Here is a 23,555-nt window from a genome sequence, read left to right as displayed (position 1 = left end):
AGCAGCCCACAGCCATGACATGAGTGGAATGGGAAATAGAAGGCAAGGAAGAAATGAATGAAAGGGATAAATAGTTAAGAAAATCAATGCGGGATCGGGCCAAATGCCTATCTAGCCCAGCATTCTGGGTTGTATTCTTTTACTCAGAATAGACCCTGATGTTAATGGTCTTAACTAACTGAAACCCACTAATTTTAATGGGTATAATCTGTGTAACAGTTACTTACATACCACCCCCTACTGCCTATGGGAAGCCCGCAAGCAAGGGCAATAACTCTCTTCAGCTGTTGTTCCCAAGTGCTAGGGACAGAAATTTATTCAGGGTTAAAATTAATTTCACACCTACAGAAATTCCTGTGATATATTTTCTGAGTCAGAAGAGTCACAGGCTTTCTTGCAAATGTCCACTGTGGGTAGTATGAGAACATCTAGCCCAGTGTCTGATTTGGCCAAATGGTCAGCTGGGAGTCCAAAAGTGTGCCTTGAATGCAGCAGCTTTCCTCTGTTACCTATCCCCAGCCAGCATCTAGTATTCAGAAGTATACTGAACTTGAAGGTTCCATTTAGGTATCATAGCTAATGGCTTTCCATAGAACTGTCCTTTACAATGCTTGAATTATTGGCGTAGGAGGAGGAGGAGCCTCTTAATAGCATCTTAAAGCTCCATCTCTTGATCCATAGAATCATAGCCAAACCATGGCTTTCCTCTAGCCCACGAAAAACATTGACTAGAATAAATATGATGACCCTGTGACCTTCTTGACCCTGCCACAATGAATTATTAAGTTTTATTCTCTCTTTTTTAAACCCACCTCTGTGTCTAACACATCAAACATGTGTAACAAAACAAACCGTTGCTTAGAAGAAAGCATCTTTCAGAGGGGACGTGTTTGGATAAGAGGGGTGCTTAGCTCTCACTGCCAGCCACTTCCCCACTGCAGCTCCTCCCATGAGCCACTTCCCCCCATACACTATCCAAACAAGCTGAAGTTGGGAAAGGCTGGATTCGGAAGTGCCATGTCCTTCACATCTCTGTAGCACTTCTTTTTGCCTGCACTGGCTGATCAAGATTTCTCAGTTCTAATGCTCCAGGAAGAAAGCATGTTTGCTTCTCCAAACAGGTTAAATCTCCTCATACAAAGAACAAAAGAGCCCTCAGTTTGTTCGATTTGACTGCCAAAGCTGTGGCAATCTGTACAGGGAAGGGAGAGAGAAGCGGAGTGTGAAAGAGCCTGCGCATATTCCAGCCTCAGCAGCAGGGAGTTTGCCATCTCTCTCTACCATAATTAAATATTGTTTGCATTGCTTATTGACAAAGCACTAAGCTCCACTCAGTTTTAATTTGTTCTTTGATAGTCGCCTTTTGCTGCTAATTGATTTTCAAGGGGTTTTTGTCTGATTTAATACCTGCCATGCTACTGAAAACAGAGAGGCAAGGTTAAACAGAGCCAAGAAATGAGCCAGGAATCAGTTCATCTTCTCAACCAGTTTGCTTTACAAGCCACCTCAACCTGAGGCACAAAGGCTGCATTTAAAAAAGATTTAGCAGCTCTTCCACTCCCAGCCCCTTCCAGGCACAGCTCCTGCTGCTCCTGCTGTTGCTATGGAGTTTACTTGAAGAGGGCTCAGAAGTATAAATGTCCTGGTTTCCCAGCAACACACACTCCAGGGAATGGGCCAGGACCATGGGCTGCAAGGGAAAAACTGCTAGCAGCGGTGTCCTGTGGCAATCAAGGCCATGAGCTATAATCTGAGTGTGTCCCATTCAGAACTGAACTAAAGAACCAGATTTCTCATGCTCCAGAGAAGACTGCACTAAAAATAATATCTGCCTGCTGAACAAGGAGAGTTAGCTGTGGATCTGCCTGCACAGCTGCCATGTTCAAATGGAAGTTACTGAAAATACTAGCATTTTCGTTTTAAACATGGACGACATCTATAACCAACCGGGGGGTGTCCAAAACTGTGGTGGGACCTATTTCAATACCACAAGCAGCAGCCAGTAAGGTATTGTGGCAGGTAGCATATATATTGCTACCTCTGCTGAGCTGCAGTCAAGTGTGATGAAGCCCTTGCTCTTATGGGAAGTATAAGGTCAGCACTGAGCAAGCAAGTTGCTGCTGAATGGCCAGTTACATCCCATGCAGGCATGAGCCAATGATGTCAGCAGGGCGTAGGCTGAATGGCCAGTTACATCCCATGCAGGCATGAGCCAATGATGTCAGCAGCCTATGTAGGGTGATGATGATGGTCAATCAACAGCTATGTGCCCACAAAAAGCAGACCTATCCGTCCTGTTCCTCCTATATTACAAAGCAACTCCAGCAGATAAAATGGGGACTCTTCATATTGGTTGCCACTCAGCCGCAGATGCCACATACAATCTGCCGCACCAGCTTGCCTGGCTGCTTCTGTATAAAACTGACCTGAACTTTTGTCTCCTCTTTTTCCTCTCCAGGAAGATCCAGATGGAGAAGAAATTGAAAAAGAAAAGTCCAACTCCCTGAAACTGGAGTTCACAGAAGATGCCAACTTCAAAACGAAGGTTAACTACTCTTATGCAGCTGTGCAGATACCTACAGACATCTACAAAGGCTGTGAGTTGCCCCTTTTCACAGAACTCTTCGTTTTAAGTCTGGAGACAACCCCCATAGATCAGGAGTGAGGAACGCTTGGCCTGTGGGCCAAATTTAACTGGACAGTTGGCCTTCTAGAGCCCCTTCCACCCACCAGTTGTTCAGCAGGAAGCAGCTGAGAGGGAAATGAGGTTCTGATGTTGGGCAAAGTGTGTATGATTGCAGCTCCTCCCTCTGCAAGAAGGGAGAAGTGCCTCAGCAGACAGGCAGAGTTTGTGCATATTTCCAGGAGCCCAAGCATCCAGGCAATATGCAGTTTTGGGGAAGCAATTGCAGTTTGGAGATTGAGTCTTTGACTGGCTGTAAGGCAGGGCTTGCAGTTCAGCTGTGTATTGGTGTTATTTGCAATCTGTTGGGATTACCGAGTTCTTTCTGCCTTTTCTATAGTCAGCAGAGACAAAGGCTGTTAGCTTTTCCTTTTCAAACTTTTTTTCTAAGAGTCTGAGGAATTTGAATCATTTTTTCTCTCAAATTTACTTATTTTTTTTAAAAAAAGTTTTTGACTGTTTTTACTGATAAATTTAATATTTATTGTAAACAGCTCAGAGGTTTTACTGCAACCAAGTGGTACATGCATTTTATGAAACACATGAAATGAAAGGTGAGACTAGAGTTACTGCAAATTAAATATATGCTTTTGTTTCCATGAGAAGTAACTGTGTGTCTATGTGAATGTGCATATTAAGGGTATGTGGTTTTGTGTGCATTTCACCCCACCCCTTTTGGATCTGAGCCAGCCACTGCTGGAATATGGCCCCTGAAAGCTTTCCCCCAGGGTAATGCCGCCCGTAGACCCCCAAATAGTTCCCCACCTCTACCATAGATTAACTATTAAAGCTTTGTCATAGACAATATAGTTGGGTTAATTTATCCTTGCACATAGATGCTAGATAAACTATAGCTGAGCTTTACCAGATCTGCCCTTCCCCAAACAATAGCCCAGCCTCCACTGAAAAATGAGCACACATCCACACACACAAAATCAAAGTATTTTTGCCTCGCTCTACACTAGAGTAATCTGGGATTGTTTCATTACTGCTGCCTTAGTATGGTAAGGTCAGGGGCGGACTTTGGTAATATGGTCCCATGAGCAAGGACAAAATTTGGGGCGCACACCCCAACTTTGAGTAGCTACTCATCTAAATACAGTGGGACCTTGGTTCTCAAACGTAATCCATTCCAGAAGTCTGTTCAACTTCTGAAACGTTCGAAAACCAGGGCATGGCTTCTGATTGGTGAAGGCACCCCGGAAACAATAGCCGACAGCCGCATCAGATGTTTGGCTTCTGAAAAACATTCAAAAACAGGAACAGTTCCTTTTGGGTTTGCGGCGTTTGGGATACAAAATGTTCGAGTACTAAGGCATTCGAGAACCAAGGTTCCACAGTATAGGTATTATTGTTATTATTAATTATGCATCTCCTTTGCTTGGTGCCCTGTGTGAGGGAACTGCCTGCACCAGCCTAAACCTGGTGCAGGTATGGTGCCAGTTTGCTGTGTAGCTGCACTGCACCAAAACCACCCGTTGCTTTTTATTCTGCTGCTGTTGCCTGCATCGCTTTTGTGATGGGCTACATGCCCTTTGGCAAGCTCTGCAGCTTGATCCTCTCTGAGAGTTGGTATTGATCAGCCTCGCCTTTATAGTCGCACTCTCGTGCTGAGCCTTCCTTCCCGTGGACGTTACAGAGAACAGCTTTCGCCTGGGCAGTTGTTTTCCAAATAATGGTTTCTGGCTTTTGAAAAGTGCAATAGCCATTCTAATTAAGGTGGGGCACAGCCAGTTTCTCTAGCACCATATTGAAGATGCCTCTCCTGCATGTCACAGCGCTGCACCTGATGTCTTGTCATGGTGCGCATGCCCATCAGGGTTGTTACGCTGCATCTGAGACTGCTTTGCCCTTGTCTCTGTCATTCCCTCTGGCTTTTGCTTCCTTTTTGCAGAAGAGAAGACGTCAAGTTCGTCTTTGCAAATGCTCAGTCACAGAACAGTTTGCTGTGTGCATAATTTGCACTACAGGCTATCAAAATTCTATTTGATACACTATTTATTTGCATTTCTTTTTTTGTATTTCTTTCTGATTTTCTGCTGTTATAACACTCCCACTCCCCCCCCCCCCATGTAACTGTAAAGTAAGTGGCCTATCCCAGAATAGCCACAGCTTTTGAATCAGGGAAGCAGGAAAAAAGAAGGGTGAAGAATGACAGCTCCCATCTGTAGGCAGAGATGAGGAAGAAATTAATTAGGCAGGTTACGTGAAATACAAACCTGATTCTCACTTCCAAGACCAGTAAACAAAACAAAATATTTTCCATTCTTCAAAATTTGCACTTCTCCAACCAAAAAGTGGACACAAAAATGCATTGTGAACAATGTGTGAAATTATATTAGGAGTAATTTCTGACAAAGATGTGTGTGTAAGGCAAACTTGTAGACAAAATTGTATATTTTAAGAAAAATGCAACAAGAATGCATACAGATTTTCACATGAACTTTTAAAGAAAAATTCACTAATTGGCGTGGAAATGGGGTGAAAATGGGGTGAGCTGAAAAATGAGAAACCAAGAGAAGCTGAAATGGACAGATTCATTCATCCCTACCTGCATCTGTAACATCCAACAAATAGGAGTCCAGTCCAAATGCATTTTTTAGAGGGATAAGTTGAAAGGAAGTGTTTTCGTATGGTCATTTCTAAATTATAGTCTTTCACACAAATTCTCTCACAAACGCCCCATCCATGTGCACGTATGTATGATTATGAAAGAGAGATTTGTTGAGGTCGCTGGGATCATAACATTCCTGCACAAGCACGTGAGATTACAGTATGCATCTAGTCTCGCCCATCATAAAGGTTTTTATTCTGGAAAACCTTCACAGTGTAAATGCTTCCAACAGATTTACGGTCTGGTGGGAAAAGGCCCTAGGTGTTTTCAAAAGCTCTTAGTGATGCTGCCTGTTTGCAGTCCAATTAGTGCTTTGTCCCTGCATGGCTCATCACTGGGTAGAAAACTCATTCTTTCTCACTAGCTCTGAAGCAGCCACCGCAAAGCCTCGAATCTTCACCAGGAGCTCTGAGTTCTTTGTTACCCCCCTAAGGACTAGTCTCTCTGTTGCCACAGGAAGATGGGAGGGAAGAGCTGTTCTTAAGACTTGGCTTTACTCAGCTGTATTGTAGCTGAGGGCTCACAAAGGCTTTTTCTGCCTCTGCACTTGCTTCTGTTTGAGGGAGCTTTGCTGGCAGACAAAAGGAGGTCTCAGAGCATCCACTGAAACACAGTATAAAAGCCTAGCACTATGCTTAGATTTTTGAAAGCTACTTTAATTTGCATTCTCCGTGGACAGCGACAAATGTGAATGAAAGCAGGGTAGGATCCAGGCACTTTGACAAGTGGACACTTGCCTCCACAAGCCCATCTAAGAGGAGAGAAAGCACTGTGCCCAGATATGCACAGTCCTATGTATGGCAATGTGGAGTGGTGGTTCAAATGCAGAAGCTTCTTTTTCTGGGTGAAATCTAGAATGGAGAATATGCCATGCATTCATAGTGTTAAAAAATATAATAGAAAGATGCAACCTAATTCCAGGCCTCTTCAAAAAAATGCCAATGTTTGTTTGAACCCATTCACAACAACGATCAAAGAGGAATGCAAGCAGCCCTCTTCTACAGAAAAGATGTGAATCTGAGCTGGTCTGTGCTGTTGTTTATATACACTGGAAGTCCTACATTGAAGGAAATGCAACCCCTTTCCTCAGCCCTGCAGCTGACCTCTCCAGCAGCCACAGCATAGTTTGCATTGAATATATCTCTATGCTGCTGGTCCGTATATTCAGGCATAGAGCAGGTAAGTGGAACAAAGAGCAGTAAGTAGCAGTGTTTGCACAGACTATGAGCAGGGTAGAATTGTGCTCCCCTGCCATTTGTGCTCTAAAGACTTTTTGTGCACAAATACTCCCTGAGCCCACATGGCCCCTCCTTATTCCAACCATTTTGTGGCCGTATATTGGGGAGAGCTCAGAGGGGCTCCCATGCCTTGTGCATATAACACATACTAGAAAGTACAGCTCTCGGTCTCCCTTTAGTGGCCGCTCTGAATATCCACATTGTTAAGTCTCTGGCACCTGCTTGCTTTGAGACTTTAATATGCTTTGAAAATTTCTCCATTAAGTCACTTAGGAATCTAATCAAAAGCGACATAGAAGCTTAACTTTTACTGCCTTTCAGCCAGACTGTGAGCTAGGAAAGGTGTGTTTTCGCTTGAAACTCTCGTTAATATCCTTGTGTAGAGAGACTAATTCCACCTAACTTAACAGCAAAATAGGAAGCATGGCGTTAACCTTAGAAAGCTGAGTCAAACTAGCTGCCTATCCTCACGGTATAATGTGTGATAGCTCACTGGAATGTGAAAGTCTGTCTCCTGATGTAACATGCATGTTCTAAATGTTTTGATTGCTGCCACATTAAAGAATGCCGCTAATGCTTATGAATCTACCTCACCCACATTTGTGACTTTCCCCAGAACAGGAAACCACACACAATATCTCACTGGCTCTTTGGGTCACGTTTTTGGGGGGTTTCACATTTTGGGGGGTTTTGACAATGGTTGCCTCTGTGCCACCCAACATCTAGCTTGCATTGTTCCTTTGGCAGTGTATTCCAACATGCACTTATGTTGGCTCGTTAATGTGTGGAGAACGACATCAGTAGAATGATTTCACTGCACCGGCATCAGTGGATTAGAAATGGCAATTAGTTTTATTACCTACCTAGTCCAGGCAGAGCAGCTAATGAACCAAATCATGAGATGTGGGGAGGAGACCTTGGGGTGGGTGAGCAGGATGAAATATTCATGATTTCCAATGATTTCCAACCTCCTGCTTCTAATGCAGAACAAGCGCTGGTGCCCTGCCAAAGCCACATAAATCAACACACAGTGCCATGGAACAAAATCAAATTGGAGATTAACTCACTCTGGGGGTGTTATGCCCTGCTTAATAATAATAATAATAATAATAATAATAATAATAATAATATGATGGAGGAAAATAAGGGTGTGGGGTGGATTTTCTATGGGGAAAGCATCTTACTATATGGAAACAATGGTTTCAAAATGCTTTAAAATAAATATTACTTCCACCACATGACGTATGGGTAATCTTTGAAATGTGGTCTCCACTCCACTGCCAGACATTTCCTGCTGGTAACTTGAAAATGATGCCTACTATGGGATGAATTTGCATGGAAAGGCAGCTGATATCTTATGGTCACCACAGGTGGTTTTTTTGGTGAATGTATTTGGCTCAATGAGTATCTTGGGTAAAAACATAGTAATAAGACGACCCCTCATCCCCAAGGGTGGCAAGGTATGTTTTATTTCTTATTGTCAAACCCAGAGACTGTTAATAAGGCTAGCTACCTCTAAGGCACCTGTATTGCTTTCTATTGCTTCTTCAGCATCATTAGTGTTTGCAGTTCCTCCCAAGTTGTTATTATCGGTGAATCACAGTATAAGTTATCTGCCGGTTTGCTAATGCAGTTATCTCATCAGCTAGAATCACCCATGATTCCAACAAGCCTTTGTCACCTACCAAAGGTTTGTGTGCTGCTCTGATATATCACTTTGATTTTTCATTTCATACAATAATGCTGATATTATGCCAGGCTGAATTAATTTTGAGAAGATCTCCTGAGAATTATATCAGATGCTTCGTCAAGCTACCTAATTACCTTCATGTCTACCTTAATGTGAACCCATAGTATTCACATCCTGACTTTGCAGCGCCCTCTTGCTCCTCTGCTGGTTTAAACAATAATGTATTGTATAAAATGCTTTGTACAATAACCATTAGCCAGGTGGAACCTAAAAACTGCTAGGTTCCACTTGGCTAATGTTTTCTCCAATACCTAAAAAGAGAGAGAGAAAGAGAGAGATCGAATAAACAGGGTGATCATATGCTCCAGCTGGAGAAAAGTACCATCTTGAAGTGAATAAAGGTAAAGGTAAAGGATCCTTGGATGGTTAAGTCCAGTTGAATTCAACTATGGGGTGCAGTACTCATCTCGCTTCAGGTTGAGGGAGCCGGCATTTATCCACAGACAGCTTTCTGGGTCATGTGGCCAGCATGACTAAACCACTTCTGGTGCACAGAACACCATGACAAATGCCAGAGCACACAGAAACACCATTTACCTTCTCACCACAGTGGTACCTGTTTATATACTCACACTGGTATGCTTTCGAACTGCTAGGTTCAAAGCTGGGACAAAGCAACAGGAGCTCTCCACCATCAAGCAGATTCGAACCACTGACCTTACGATCAGCAAGCCCAAGAGGTTCGGTGGCTTAGACCACAGCGCCATCCACATTACCTTTTACCTTGAAGTTAATATGCAGGAGTGGGACCTGCAGTTGCCAGTATGTTTCTGTTAGGGATAGGGCAAATATTCAGTTCATTTCATCCCAATCCCTACTTTTGCTTTTATGGATGACAATGTAATGGCCAGCCTAGTATTGGTATTACTGTTCCACTGTGTGCATCCTAAGATCAGGATGTACACTTTCAATCACTCAATTTTAGGAGCAGTAAGGAAGCTTACTTCCTACTTTCTGTTTCAGGCAGAATCTTCTGAATCTTGTAGGCCTCACTTTGAGAACTTCCAACCAGAGTTTCCAAACCCTCATTAGTTATATGATTATTCCATACATTAGTTAAGGATGCAAGAATGAAGTGCCCTAAACAAGTACTATTGTTTCTAGTGCTATGTGTGTCACTCTATTGTAATCCTCTCCTCAGCAGGGAACTGTCAGAGGAATAAGGCTATTACAAGAATCGATTGTTCATGCCCTGCTTTTCCATGTATATTAATTTTTCTGGGCCTCAAGATCCCATGAATACAGTTGTTGTTGTTGTTGTTAATAACATTTTCTTGTGCATATAACTTTACATAGCGTTTGATTAGTGCCCTAAAGCAGGAGTGTGGACCCTGAGAGGCATATAGCCTATTACATTAGGAAATCCCGGAATGAAAAATAAGGAAGTGAGCAAGGAAATTGGTAAGAAAATATAATTGAAGAAGGAGAGGAAGCATTACATTGTGTGTTATGGGGTGTTGTCTATTATTTCTGAATAATAATCCAGAGCAATCATCATCATAATACAGTATCACAATTTCAGGAAATGCCCTAGTCCTCTATTAAATGCACTAGCCCTATGCATAAGAGAACTGTAGACATCAGCCATCTCCTTTGCCAATGCACAATCAGCATCAGTCTGAAAGGGGGGCCTATGGGTGCAAATATGTACTCAAAGCTCACTCAATGGGGATGGGAACCCTGACTGTCAAGGATTTGCATCCTCATAGAGCAGGCTTCCTCAACCTTGGCCCTCCAGATGTTTTTGGCCTACAACTCCCATGATCCCTAGCTAGCAGAACCAGTGGTCAGGGAAGATGGGAATTGTAGTCTCAAAAACATCGGGAGGGCTGAGTTTGAGGAAGCCTGTCATATACTCATTGGGACCATTCAGACTGATGCCATTGATGTGACTGATGTGCATGTCAGTGCTAAGGCTATCTACTTATTCATGAGAGCTCCTTCAATTCGAAACCCCTGTAGAGCTGATTGCTATGAGCTAACTGGGGTCTTGGCTTTTGCCACCCTGCGTTTTCTTCATTGGCTGGCCAAAAAAAGCAGCGCATCATAGTAACTTAGGGAATCTTCATGCAGTAAGTGAAGAAAGGAAGGCGCAAAACCCACTTCAGTAGAGGTTAAGATATAAACAACTACCAAGATGGATGGTGAAGGTTCTGCAGTGCGTATACTGTGTTTATTTTCTCACCTGAAACCATCATAGATCACACCTGCAGCAGGTATAAGCTAGAAAGCAAAGTAAGAGGTCTAAGGTATAGCTTTCCATACTTCATCTCAGGGGAGAATATGGTGATTTTTTTTTTGTACAGCATACAGGCCTTGCTACAGCAAGGACTAAAGAAGAAGAGACTTGGAGCTGTGGCAGGGAACAAACTGCACAAAAGACATTAAATTTTCCGAGGCTGGGGGGAATCATATAACTGATTCATTTGTCTATAATATAACCATATCCCATTTAGCACACTGCAAGCCATAAGCAGTCTCTAAAATAAGAGGTACTGCAACACAAGGCTACTTGGCTCAGAACAGGGTAGTAATAATAATAATAATAATAATAATAATAATAATAATAATAATAAATTTATTGTTTGTACCCTACCCATCTGACTCAGTTGCTCTGGGTAGGCAGAGTGAGGTGGCCACTTTAGGCAGCAGAGCTTTGAGATCATGAAAAGGCAGCAAATGGTTAGATATTGTTGTTAACATTACCAGGGGGTTGGGGATTTTTTTTGTTGCCATGGAAACAGTTGTGGGATTTTCTACTCCAAGTGCCAATATATTCTGGCTGGGCTTGGGTACTGTATGGAAAGAAAGAAAGAAAGAAAGAAAGAAAGAAAGAAAGAAAGAAAGAAAGAAAGAAAGAAAGAAAGAAAGAAAGAAGGTTGGTGGGCCAGTTCTGCCTGAAGCTTGTGCCCTCTTCCTTGGAAGCCTGTCTCTCTAAACTCAAAAATGGTGAGGTCTAGTTGTTGTTACTCAGTGGATAAAACAAAAGCATTGTGAACATGCTTCCAAGCACTCTCTTCTTTATGGCTGCTTCCATGTTTCAGAGCTAAGAGTTGGCAAGTTGTAACTCAAAGGAAGGCATTGGTGGAAGTGGTGCTGAAGAGGAGATTCAAGAGCAATCAAGGGAGAACCATCATTTGACTGTCAGCTGATTTGGGGGTCCAAAGATGGATTGAGTTTCGGAGGGCAGGTGGCAACTGATGCAAGATGAACTATCATATGAAAAGACTTGGGTGTAGCTTGTTCCCAGCACTAGCTTCCTTTTATTGTAGTTTGGAATTAGATTTGTAAGAAATCACAGGCAAGACTTACAGAAGTGACAAGTTTCTGTGACCTTTTAATTGGATAGATCCTCAGCAACTGCTCTTCAAAGTAGCTCCACTGGTTTTAGTAGAGCTATATCAGCTGAAAATAGGCAGCGGCTGTGTTTCTGGCTTTGTTCCCAGGCAAAAGGTACCAAATTCTCAAGGGGCAATGGAGAATAACAAGGTAACCTGTCACTTTTGTCACATCTGGCAAATGCACTTAAGAGGGGGGAGGAGTGGGTAATTTGCTGGTATTTTCAAAGTGAAAAATGTGCTGCCTGTAGCAGCCTAGGCAATAACTATGATCTGCATTCCAGAGCAAGCAAATTAACTGATCAGGTATCTTTCAGAAAAGAATGAGGCACAGCAGAAACAAAGGTTTTAAGGAAGCATTTACAGTACAGTGAGGTGGCTTGATGAGTAGGAGAAAATCCTCATTTCCAAGGAGGCTGCGTGTGTATATGAACTAATGAGGGTGATTCACACATGCATGTTCTTTATTTGATAACAGCTAGTGATGACTTGCATGCATGAAAGAGCTCTCCCAAAACAAACACTATAGTGCTTATATTAATTATCACACAACTTTTTTAAACGGAGGCAGTTCACATGCTGAACTATGAAGTATCAAGGAGGGAGAATCACTTAGGCAGCAGTAAGAGACAAAATAGACTTTAGCTGCAGCAACAAAATCAACATGGGGCAACTAAACTGCTTAGTAAACTAAACGACATATCAAATCAGAAAGAAGGACTGGTTGCAAAAATGCAAAGAGTCAGATACAAATGTGTTCATTGCTAATTTCTCATCGCAGCCAAAGGTCTTTGTTGAAGGCTGAATCCTACTTTACCTAGCATACTGTTGAGGGAACTAGCATGGGGGCTGGGGGGTGCATGTTGTGATTCCATTTTATCCCTCATGGTTTTAGACATCTATATGAAGTTGCTGTGTGGGTTTCCTCTGGGAATGTGGAGTGACACACAATCAGCAGGCTGTTAGCATTTGGCTCTATTTTTCCTTGTTCTCTTAGTCTGGTGAAACTGTGAGGAGCTGAACCAGTGCCTGGATGTTGTAATGGGCTGGATGAGGACTTATAAACTGAATCCTGACAAGACAGGGCACAGTGTGGAGATTATTCCTAGATTATTCCTATTTGACCTGCTTTGGACAGGGCTGCACCACCCCTGAAAGCTGATAGCCCAGTCTAGGGCAGCCTTTCTCAACCTGTGGGTCCCCAGATGTTGTTAGACTACAACTCCCATCACCCCTAGCTAGCAAGGCCAGAGCTCAGGGATGATGGAAGTTGTAGTCCAACAGCATCTGGGGACCCACAGGTTGAGAACTGCTGGTCTAGGGAATCTTAGAAGCCCAGGTGGCAGTTGTGATATGGAGTGTCTTTCATCAGTTTTGCCTGGCCCATCAGCTGCAGCCATTTCTGGACAGATGCTGTAGCAGTGATGGACTCCTGCCTCTCAAATTTCAGCCACACCCCATGTAACACTAAAATTTGGTGCCCCCTGCCTCTCACATTCTGTTCTAAAGCATTGTTTTGGCACCCTCTGCAGCATGACCCCCAGTGTAACCGCACCTGTCATATCACCCTAAAACCGCCTCTGGCCGTAGTCTACCACAGTGATCCAAGCTCTGATAACTTGGATGCTTTAGCTGTGATTTCTGTACTGTAGGGAGTTGGACTATACAACCCTTTGGTCCCTTCCAACTCTAAGATTCTACGATTCTATGAACTTCCCAGTTAGTTTGTGTTATACGTGGGGCGGCTTCTGAAAACAACTTAGAAGCTTCAACTGGTACAGGAGATGGCCACTAAAAATTGACCAGTACAGCCAGGTACTGTATATGGATGTCATGCCAGTTTTTTTAAAAGCACACAATTCAGTGTGACTTTATGTCCTCAATAGGTCCTACAAGCCTGAAGAAGTGCTTCTGACAATATCAGTCTTCCTGTGCTCTGAGATCATCTGCCAAGTCTCTTTTCTCTTTGTCAGAGGTGTTTTCCCCGTAGTGGCTCACCAGTTGTGGAATGCCTTCCTTGAAGAGGCTTGCTTGGCACTTATGCACCAGTCTATTCAACACAAGATGTTGCTCTTCATGTTGGCATTTTAACTTGTAATTTTAGCTCTTTGGGGGCATTTTAGCTGTTTTAAAGTTCTTACCCTGCTGCTTTATTGCAGTATTTGTATTGCAGTACAAATGGTTGCATAGCGTCCTGAAATACTAAATAGGATGAAGGGCTCTGTGCATGTGTGTGTGTGTGTGTGTGTGTGTGTGTGTGTACAAACACTACACACACACACACACTGCAGTAAAAGAAAGGTAAACAGCTATAAAATGTGGAAAGACCACCTCAACACTTGCAAAATCACTCAAAGGCACCCAAGATAACATAACAATATTCAAAATCCACAACTTTAAAAGTCACAGTGCAATACAATGGATTTAATACATTAGAACTAAAGAGCCTCTAATCAAAGCAGTACACTTGAACAACAAAGTAGCTAAACCATTTAGGGATGATAGTTTTCAATCTGTCTCTTAAAACATGAGATTTAAAAATACTTGGGGTTTTTATGAAAATGCTAAGCTTGTGCTCTCTAGAGCAGTGTTTCCCAACCTTGTGCCTCCAGATGTTTTTGGCCTACAACTCCCATCATCCCTGACCACTGGTCTTGCTAGCTAGGGATGATGGGAGTTGTAGGCCAAAAACATCTGGAGGCACAAGGTTGGGAAACACTGCTCTAGAGGACAGCCTGCAAGCATGGAAGATGATGGGCAAAAATCTCAGCTCAGTGGGAATGGTGGTCCAGTGAGGCAAGGGGGGAGTTGGGGGCAGTGCCTGGGATGATCTCTACTGCCAAGGCCAGGCCCTGTTTACCTATCAGACCAGTCCAAGAGAGATGAAGAAAGAGCTGCATGTCCCCGAGGGTCTTAGAATAACTCTGTTGAGGGGGAGAGCATCTTACTCCATCTAACTCCTCCTTTCCAGCTTCCCGAACCCCTGTGTTAAGTGATGGTGTCTTGTATGGGCTGCATAAACTTTTTGTGTTGTTCTTCCCCTCACGGTTTGATCTGGCAGAGGGTGGGGTGCACCTCCAGAGCTGTGTTAACTCATAGAGATAATTGAAAATAACTTTCAAAGAGAGCTCCACTTAAGAAGTTAACTACTTGCTCATGATCAATTCCGTATACATCCATAATGGCATTTAAAGCAGAGCATTAGGAGCAGCATAATTTACTTCTAATAGACTCATTATTTGTAAATGTATTTATTTTTAAGATAAAAATACCATTTTAAAAAAGCAAGTTGTGCAAAATGTTAATATCCTTGTGGGGAAGAGAGGAATTAATGAGAACAATGAATCTCTTGCCATTTCATCATTTGATTCATTAGCATTCAATTTCCTACCCCCAGAACCTGGCATTACTGCAGTCATCAGGGTTTCTTTTTGCAGGAGACCAGAGGAGATTGATTCCATTTTCTGCTTCACCCTCTTATGGGAACTGGCAACTGTGACCCGTATAATAGCTGGTTTTGAAACTTGTTGAGTTGTGAGCTGCTTCTTTTGTAGCCTCTGACCACACAGTAAGGCCAGAACTGTTCAACCACTTGTCACTTCTCTACATTTCTGAAGGAGGGGGGTGCTGAATCAGAGGCTACAGATTATACTCTCTTCCATGCAGCCAAAGTCACCACAGCAGTAAATTTTAAGCTGCTACCACATGGTATCCACTCAAAGAATAATGCCATAGAAACTATTCATAGAAAAGATCTGAAGAACATGCTCCGTTGTTTTCAGCAAATGCCCATAATTGACATTTGGGGCAATTTAAAATCCATTTAAGCCACCTGTATATTAAGCTATTGCAATAAAGCTCCTGTGAAGCAGATTGAGAGTTTTCTTTAAGCGTTTTGCAAAAATATGCTTCAAAGAGAGTTGGGACACATTTCTCTCTTTTTTTAAAAAAAGAAACCCAACACATGCCCCTTAACATTCAAGTGCTGTAAACCATAACTGTTTAGAAAATTGAAAAGTCCTTGGAACTAACCCCCTAGAAAGTTTCATTAAGATTGATCGTGTATTTTTTGAGATATTAAATGTTTTAGCCCCCATTATATTCCTGATGCAACCTTAATTATTCTGGTACTACTGTGCCTGAATAATAATGTGAAATTTATACATTTTGAAGGCAACACATATTGAATGATAGTCTTACGCAGAAGCAACCTACTTTTTCTTCTTCAGCAAGAACAGGAAAATACAGAATGCTGTTATGGTCCTTTATAGATAATTGCACAAGAAAATGTTATATGTGAGAATGGTAATTGGAATATATTTAGCACTGTGGTAAATTGTTCCTCTCAGATGTTTTGAAGGCAAAGGAGGAGTTTTCAGAGGGGTACAAAAACTTCCTCCCTAAACTCCAAAAAGGTAGCTTTTAAGTGGAAGCAACTTGCTTGTCCCCTCCCCCCCATTCCCAGTGTTCTTCTTTTCCTCTTTTTAACCCCAGCATTCTTCTTTCCCAAGTGGTCTGAGCCCATCAGGGAGCATGGAGAAAATTCAGTGACCTCACAACAGCATTATGCAGCTAATCAGATTGGATTGCATAATCACGTTATTGAGGGCAAATGAAGTCAATTATGTTGCCCCTCACTCTCCATGGGTGAGGAAGGAACTATGTCCTAGTTGTCAAATACATCCATGCTGGACTGGGCTGGGCTATTGTGTGGTTGTTCCATTGCCCACATTTACAGTGCAGTACAACAAAACAAGGAGCATTGACATGGAAGTCTTGGCAATGGGGATGCCCTTCACAAACATTTATATGAGCTCTTGAACCCCTATGCCCCAAAAATGATATAAGGAGCCCCCCTTGTTGGGCGAACAGAAGTGTTTTTCCCATGTTCCCCCAGCTCCATAATTTATGCACGTTTCAGATGAGGTTTCCTCCATGTTGAGATAGCTAGCTTGCTTCTACTGAACACCTGAAAGCTGCTGGTTTTCTAGCCCTTGGGAATTGGGTCACCGGCCAGACAACATTAAGTTTGTGTAGGCCGTATTCAGCATTTATCCACAAAGACATTCTAAGTAGTGGGGTTAAATGAGCCTGAAAATTGTGAGTATATTAGCCTGTGACAGAGCTCTTCCTCGTTAAACTTCATCTTATTTGAAAAGGAAAGTGCTTTTCCGTCTACAGGCTGTCTTTTCAGCACCAAGGACAGCCCCTGCCTATTTAATCTTCCTCTACCTTTTTCACCACAATTGCAAAGAAGGAATGCCCCTTCTTTTGTATTGTACTCTAACCTGTCCCGGAAAAGAGCTATGAAAGGTGCAACTAGGCAAGGATTTTTTATTTATTTTTTTGCAAATATGCTAGGTTCTCCATAGTGCTGCACAGAATGTACTATAAAAGAATGTGGCATGAAGTATTAACTACACGCAGCCATATCAGTGATGCTATCTCTCATGCATGGCCAATCCCCCTGATGCTGCTGCATTAACACAAAGGAGAGAAGTCATACATGCAAGCTAATCACTTAGTTGGTGCTGGGAGAGGGGCAGGGAATGTGAGCCAACAACACAGACAGGAAGACAGGGCTATAAGATCTGGGGCAGCATAGTGGCTAAGAAACTGAGCTGCAAATCAAGAAGCACTCAGGTTTGAAATGGAACTTCAAATCAAGTTTGAATCTTGTCTCTGCCATGCACTCACTGGGTGGCCTTTTGCAAGTCGCTCTCTCTCTCTCATCCTCAGTCCTTATCAACCCCACCCCCTCATCTGAAATATGGGGTATGAAAATACTGACATTGTCGAAGCTTGATAAAGATTTCAGCTACATTTTTTAACATGCGAACAGTTGAAAGTTATTACTTTTTGTGAAATAGAAGTGATGATTTGTAAGCAAATGCATTAAATATTTGGTTGGCAGATAGAGACTTTGTAAATAAAGTTTCTGAATCTGTAACAATGAAACACGAAAAATACATTTCATATTGGCCATAGTAAACAAATATAATATGCTGTGCATATTATTATTTTTATTTCACTTCTGTAAAGACAAGCTACCTTACACAGAGAATCGAATTTTCAAAACTCTCATTGCTGTGTGTAAAGCAAAATATCCCTAATATTTATCTGTTGATTCGCCGTTATGGGTGATAGGAAGCAGCAGTGGTTTTTGCAAGAGACACAAGCAGAGGTTGTAATGGGATTGAAATGAACAAACTGTTCCTCTTGACTTGCCAACCCAGAGCTTGTATGCCACATTCCTAGTCCTCCACCCTTGTCGGAGGATTTCAGCACTGAAGCAATCGAGGGGCACTATCGCGAGCTGGCATGCTAATTAAAACATTTAATAATACACCCTCCAAAGTCACCCGTCGCTACACACACAAATTGCATTTTATATGTTTTTTATTTACTGCGCCAGTTTTAATTAAATCTGTAATCACTTGCCAGGGAAGGGTGGGGAGAGGGCGTGGCCTGGACTCTTGTTCTCCTTGCCTGGCTGCAAGGGCTGGTTTGAGCCTTCCAGGTTAGGCCCACAATGGGGTCCCTTCCAAGGGAAAGAGCACAAGATGGATGGGGGGGAATCAAGTCCAAGTTGCAAAAACATTCAGAAAGAGGAAAACCTGGGATGTGTCTGGATGAGAAAGGGGCTGCAAGAAACAAGGTTCTCGAGCGACATCTCAGCCTGAAGGATAACTTTGTTTAAAAGGAGTTTCCCAAGAGACAGATTGTAACATTTAAAGTGGGGAGGTTTCATGGGGGGAGGGGAAGTGTAAAGAGTTGCGTAGCTGTGCTCCCAGTGCAATTGTGCAAGGCTATAGTATCTCCCCACACCGGCATTATCCCCACCCACCATTGTCTAGCTAACGTGTGTCTGTGTATTGCATGGTTAGCAACCTGCATGAGTTACGAGGAAAATGTACTGATCACACTCATTGGGCAATTAGAGCCAGATTTTTCACATGATTTTACTCTCCTTAGAAGGGACTTTCCTTTGGCTTATTTTTAAAACGTGTTTTTTGCACAGGTAGATTTGGGCTCTTCTGAAAGGTTGCCTCTATGCACTACTAACAGTACAATCCTGTACATGTCTATTCAGACATGAGCTCCACTGACTTCAGTTTGCCTTACCCCAGGTTGGTTGTTCTTGTTTTTTACTGTGGCCTAAAAGTATGTTCAGCATCGAGTATGAATGCCAGAGTTGTTTGCTCTGCTATGCTGTCAGAATAGTATTAGTCACATAATGCTGGGTCGATAAGCCAAGAGTAAATGTCAATTCCTTATGTGTTTCTTCAGTTTTGGTGTTATAAATAGTCTGACATACTATAAAGCCATGTTGCTTTGATATCTGTCTGTAGACTGTTAATACATTCAATCTTTTCTCATGAAACCAGCCATTTTGTTTCATGAAAACTTACACAAAATAAGATAAACAGGAAATCATAGGCTGATAACATAGGGAAGGGTGTGTTTTTCTCTAAGAAACATCTACTGAGATAGTGACTCAATAAGCTACTGATCAGAGGTGCATCTGTCAGCAGAAATACAATAGCCTCTTCCCACTGTAATACATTAATAGTTTTTTAAAGAAGAAAAAGATTCAGGAGCAGATCTGAAAGAAATGTGAACAGACTGTTTAAGTAAACTCTGTGTCAGTATGGGTTTCATCTCTGAGTCAATAAAAATATATGATGGTCATTAGGTAAAGAATAAAACAGTAAGTAAAGACATGATCGATCACATTTTTAAAGCTGTAGAAAAAGAGTGTGGTGTTCAATGCACTTCACTTAGGGTTGTGCATATTTTGCCACCCCAAACCAGGCAGTGCATGTCTACAAATGTCCATTTGGAACTCCCACCTGTGTAGGCTTCCCCATTCATTGGGCAGAGCTGTCCACTCCATGGAAATGACTGGGGAAATCCTTTGCAGGAAGGCTGAGCTTCACTGTGTATATCAGAGACCACACAGGAGGAACAAGATATTAATGTCTCAGGATTGTTCCAAACCTTTCAGCTTTGTCACATGGGAAGCCACAGACTTTGCAGCTTTGTCACATGGGAAGCCACAGACATCACAGACTTTGCAGGGGAAAGTCTTCAATAAAATGGCGAACATTGCCTTTCTGAGCTGCTTTTCACTTGAAGATAGTTGCCAAGGAGGTAACAGTATGGTTCCCTCCAAATGCTACAACTCACATCAGCCCAACAAGCATAACCAAAGCCAGGGATGATGGAAGTTGTAGTCCAACAACACCTAGAGGGCACTGCATTGACAACCCCTGCTCTACAAGGCTGTTCTTGCATGCTCTTTAGCCCTGATCTTACTGGTTATATCACCTGGACCCTAAAACAGACAAAATCTATTGTTGTAGATTTGAGATGTTATTTGGCAAACGATGTTTGTTCATGTGCCTTCAATAAGGAATGTGTGCTTAGACTGTATATGCAGCCAAGGTGTTCCCTGCAATAAGCAGCTGTGTTAAGAAAATATATTGGCTCTGATCCAAAGCCACAGGTACATGACCTACATTGCTTACTATGGCAGATATAAATCCCCAAATGTACAATAATAATCATCATTTATTATTTATACCCCACCCATCTGGCTGGGTTTCCCCAGCCACTCTGGGTGGCTTCCAACAGAATATTAAAATACAATAATCTATTAAACAGTAAAAGCTTCCCTAAACAGGGCTGCCTTCAGATGTCTTCTAAAAGTCTGGTAGTTGTTTTTCTCTTTGACATCTGGTGGGAGGGTGTTCTGCAGGGGGGGTGCCACTACTGAGAAGGCCCTCTGCCTAGTTCCCTGTAACTTGGCTTCTCGCAGGGAGGGAACCGCCAGAAGGCTCTTGGCACTGGACTTCAGTGTCCAGGCAAAACAATGGGGGTGGAGACGCTCCTTCAGGTATACTGGACCGGGGCCGTTTAGGACGTTAAAGGTCAGCACCAACACTTTGAATTGTGCTCAGAAATGTACAAACCCCAATCATTAATACATCAATTTAACAGATTCAATTTAACACAGGTGGCCCTGCATTTCCTTCTTCATTATTATTTTCCTGTTCTGGATCTGATACAGAAGGCCCATGTGCCACCTTTTTCTCAAATCTACCTATATGTCAGTTATGGCCATTCCTAGTGAAAGGTGAGCTGGTGGCTACTGGTGTCCATTATGTCCAGCCTTGAAGTGTTGTAATGTGCTCTCTGTGGGACTACTGTTTAAAATAGGGAAGGCTAACCTATAGTATTCTTGATGCTGTTGTCCCATCAGCCCTGGCCATCTACCATGCTAGCTGGGGCTAATGGAAGCCAGAGTCCAACAATGTCTGGAAAGGGCAGCAGGTTCCCTGCCCCTGTTTTAAGAACTGCCAAGTCTCTAGTTTTGTGATGACATTCCATGCTATCGAAGCCAGTGAATTTGGGGGTCTATATGCAATATGCACAGCCGCCTTCCAGCACACTGCCGTCATGCATGCATGTGGGTAGGGACCGCCAGCATGATCACACAGGTCCATTAGAAAGCTGAAACAAGGCTGACACTATGTGTTGCTTCGCTGGAGAAAAGCCACAGTGGTTACTGCCCATTCTAACTGGATGAAATGAGAGAGAGGCTGTTGGAGATTTTGGAAAGATTAATATTTTGCTTTCCCTTCTCCACTCCATTGTATAAAATGATTGAAGGAAATCGATACATGAAGCATTTTTCTCAGCCTTGGTAATGCAGAATCTTATACCATGTAATGTTTCATTGATTGACTGCAAGGAGGCAGGAAAATCAAAAAAGGGGGAAAGAGGAGGTGTGCTAAGAAGGCAAAGGGCAAAGGAGCCTGGCGGAATGCCACACCTCTGCAGAGGCCTTTGAGCTTACCCAGTGGGGGATCTTAGGAAGTCCTCTTTCTATTAAGCATGCATTTGTTTTATTTATGGATCGCTTTCCATGAGGCATCCTGAAGCAATTCACAATATAATAAAGCACACATAAAAGCAATTGCATATATAGAAAAGAGTTAAAGCATGTCACACTCAAGAGGGGAAGCGCCTGTGCATTTTTCTCTAGGGACTGAGTTGTACAAGCCACAAAGTGGACAAGAGCATTTACTGACGCAGAGTTCAAGCATGCCAAAAACTCACTTGGCCCCAAACTAGCTATGATACTAAACTTGTCATTAGCGAATCATGTCTTTGTGGCTTTTAAAGCCTTTTGAGCAGGTATTCAGAGAGGCTATTTCATTGGAAATGGACCCTTTCCCCCCACTACCACAGCCCCAGTCTGCTACCACATGCCCAGAGAAGCTGCTGTTAGCCCTAGAAGGAAAACTCCCATTGACATCGTTTCTGTTGTTCACCAGCTCTTTATCACGTGGCATCCACACACAATAGTGGCCCCCTTCTTGGCATAAATCAGTCACCTGCAAGCATTGCAGATGAAGAGGATAACAGTACACAGGGTTTGAATGAGATGCTGGGGCACATGAAACCTGAATGAATGAGTAGTTTCTCTTGCCCCATACTTGCAGATAAATCAGCATTAGAAAGGAAGGAGAAGTGTGTTGGGGGGGGGGGAGAAGAAATGCTCTATGTGCATGTGTATTGCATGCCTGAACAAACTTGAATTAAATAGTGATTATTTTAAAATTTTACTATGCCAGTAGCAAGAAATGTGCCTATGGAGTTAATTCAATGGAAGAATTTCCTTTATTTATTTGTAGGAGTTTTGTAAAGTGCTTGACACTGTAAGGGCTGCGAACCTAACATTAACAGGTTTATCATCAAATCCTGCCTATGAAGCAAAACACTATAGTCATTAGGGGAAATGAGGCACAAAAGGCCACTAATATTTGAGGATGCAGCATGAGATATGTTAAGGCTCATTTCAGAAATTCTGAACACCTGCAGATGCTCTTAGATTTCAGCTGCTATTATGGATGCTCTGTAGGCCCGAAGCAAAATTCACCAGGGAATTGCACAGAACTCTTACAACTCCCAAACATTTAAAAGAGATTTTTACAGAACAAGTTCTCAACAGACTGTGTCTGAAGTGCCTCTTTAAAACAAAACAAAACAAGCCCCCTTAAATTTAATGAACATTTTGCTGCGCTAGTTTTCCAACAGAAATCAGGTGTGATTCATTTAGATGGGGAAATGATGTACCTGTCCCTTATGCCCCCAAAATCAGAAATTCAAATAACTGGGAGATGTATCCATAGATTTTTCAGATGTATGGGTAGGTGCAAGATCAGTGGAATACTTGATCCTTCCTCTAAAGCTACTGATTTGTGGCAACTGAAATTGCCTAACCTTTGATAGGCTGCAAAACCTATATGAATTTCCTATTAGGTCACTGGTCAGTCCTCAGCATTCTGATCAGAGCTGTTTTGCCTGACTTCTGAGATTCCCTCTTCTATAGTACCAAGCAACTTGTGGGCACACATGCACACCAGTCCTTTGCCCTAGTTCACCTTTGCTCGAGCCCCTACCTTAGGGCCGGATTTAGGTTTGATGAGGCCCTAAGCTACTGAATGTAATGGGGCCCTTTATATGTCCAGCTGTCCTTTGTCAGCAACAAATTGTCACTGTTTTTGTGTTGAATATATGCTGTATGGGAATTTATGTACCTAATAGGTATCTAAGGCCATTTGCCACTGTTGCTGTATGTAGGTTTTATTTTATTTGTTTTTTTATCTTGTATTTTGGAAATGTACATCTAATTTTTTCCCCTTTAAATTTTTTTGGGGGCCCGAAGCTATAGCTTGTTTAGCTTATACGTAAATCTGGCACTGCCCTACCTTATATCTGCTCTCCCGATGCTTGCTTAGCTGCTTGGCTTTAGTAATTGTGTAGCTGATAGTGATTCTGGACTCTAACTTGCACTTGGCTGTGACAGCCAGGTGTTTGATAGGCATTAAGCTGCATTATGGGAGGGCCTTCTACAACTCAT

The 23,555-nt window shown here is 42.5% G+C and overlaps 1 protein-coding gene across 5 annotated transcripts in view; it reads left to right on the top strand.

Moving 5' to 3' along the window:
- CACNA2D2 (calcium voltage-gated channel auxiliary subunit alpha2delta 2) overlaps nucleotides 1-23,555 on the top strand; it is a 520,700-nt gene that overhangs the window by 360,700 nt on the left and 136,445 nt on the right. For all 5 annotated transcript variants that reach the window (XR_014561165.1, XM_083726521.1, XM_083726520.1 and 2 more), the window contains one exon: nucleotides 2,459-2,597. Coding sequence is in view for 4 of the 5 variants with exons in the window: in XM_083726521.1 (XP_083582647.1) it covers nucleotides 2,459-2,597 (139 nt within the window). In the remaining variant the exon portion in view is untranslated. The remainder of the gene's footprint in view (nucleotides 1-2,458; nucleotides 2,598-23,555) is intronic.

Source organism: Podarcis gaigeae (genome assembly GCF_964106915.1).
Source record: "Podarcis gaigeae genome assembly, chromosome: 2".
Lineage (NCBI taxonomy): Eukaryota > Metazoa > Chordata > Lepidosauria > Squamata > Lacertidae > Podarcis > Podarcis gaigeae.
The sequence above is the reverse complement of the archived record's forward strand: the minus strand, read 5'-3'. Positions and strand labels throughout refer to the sequence as shown.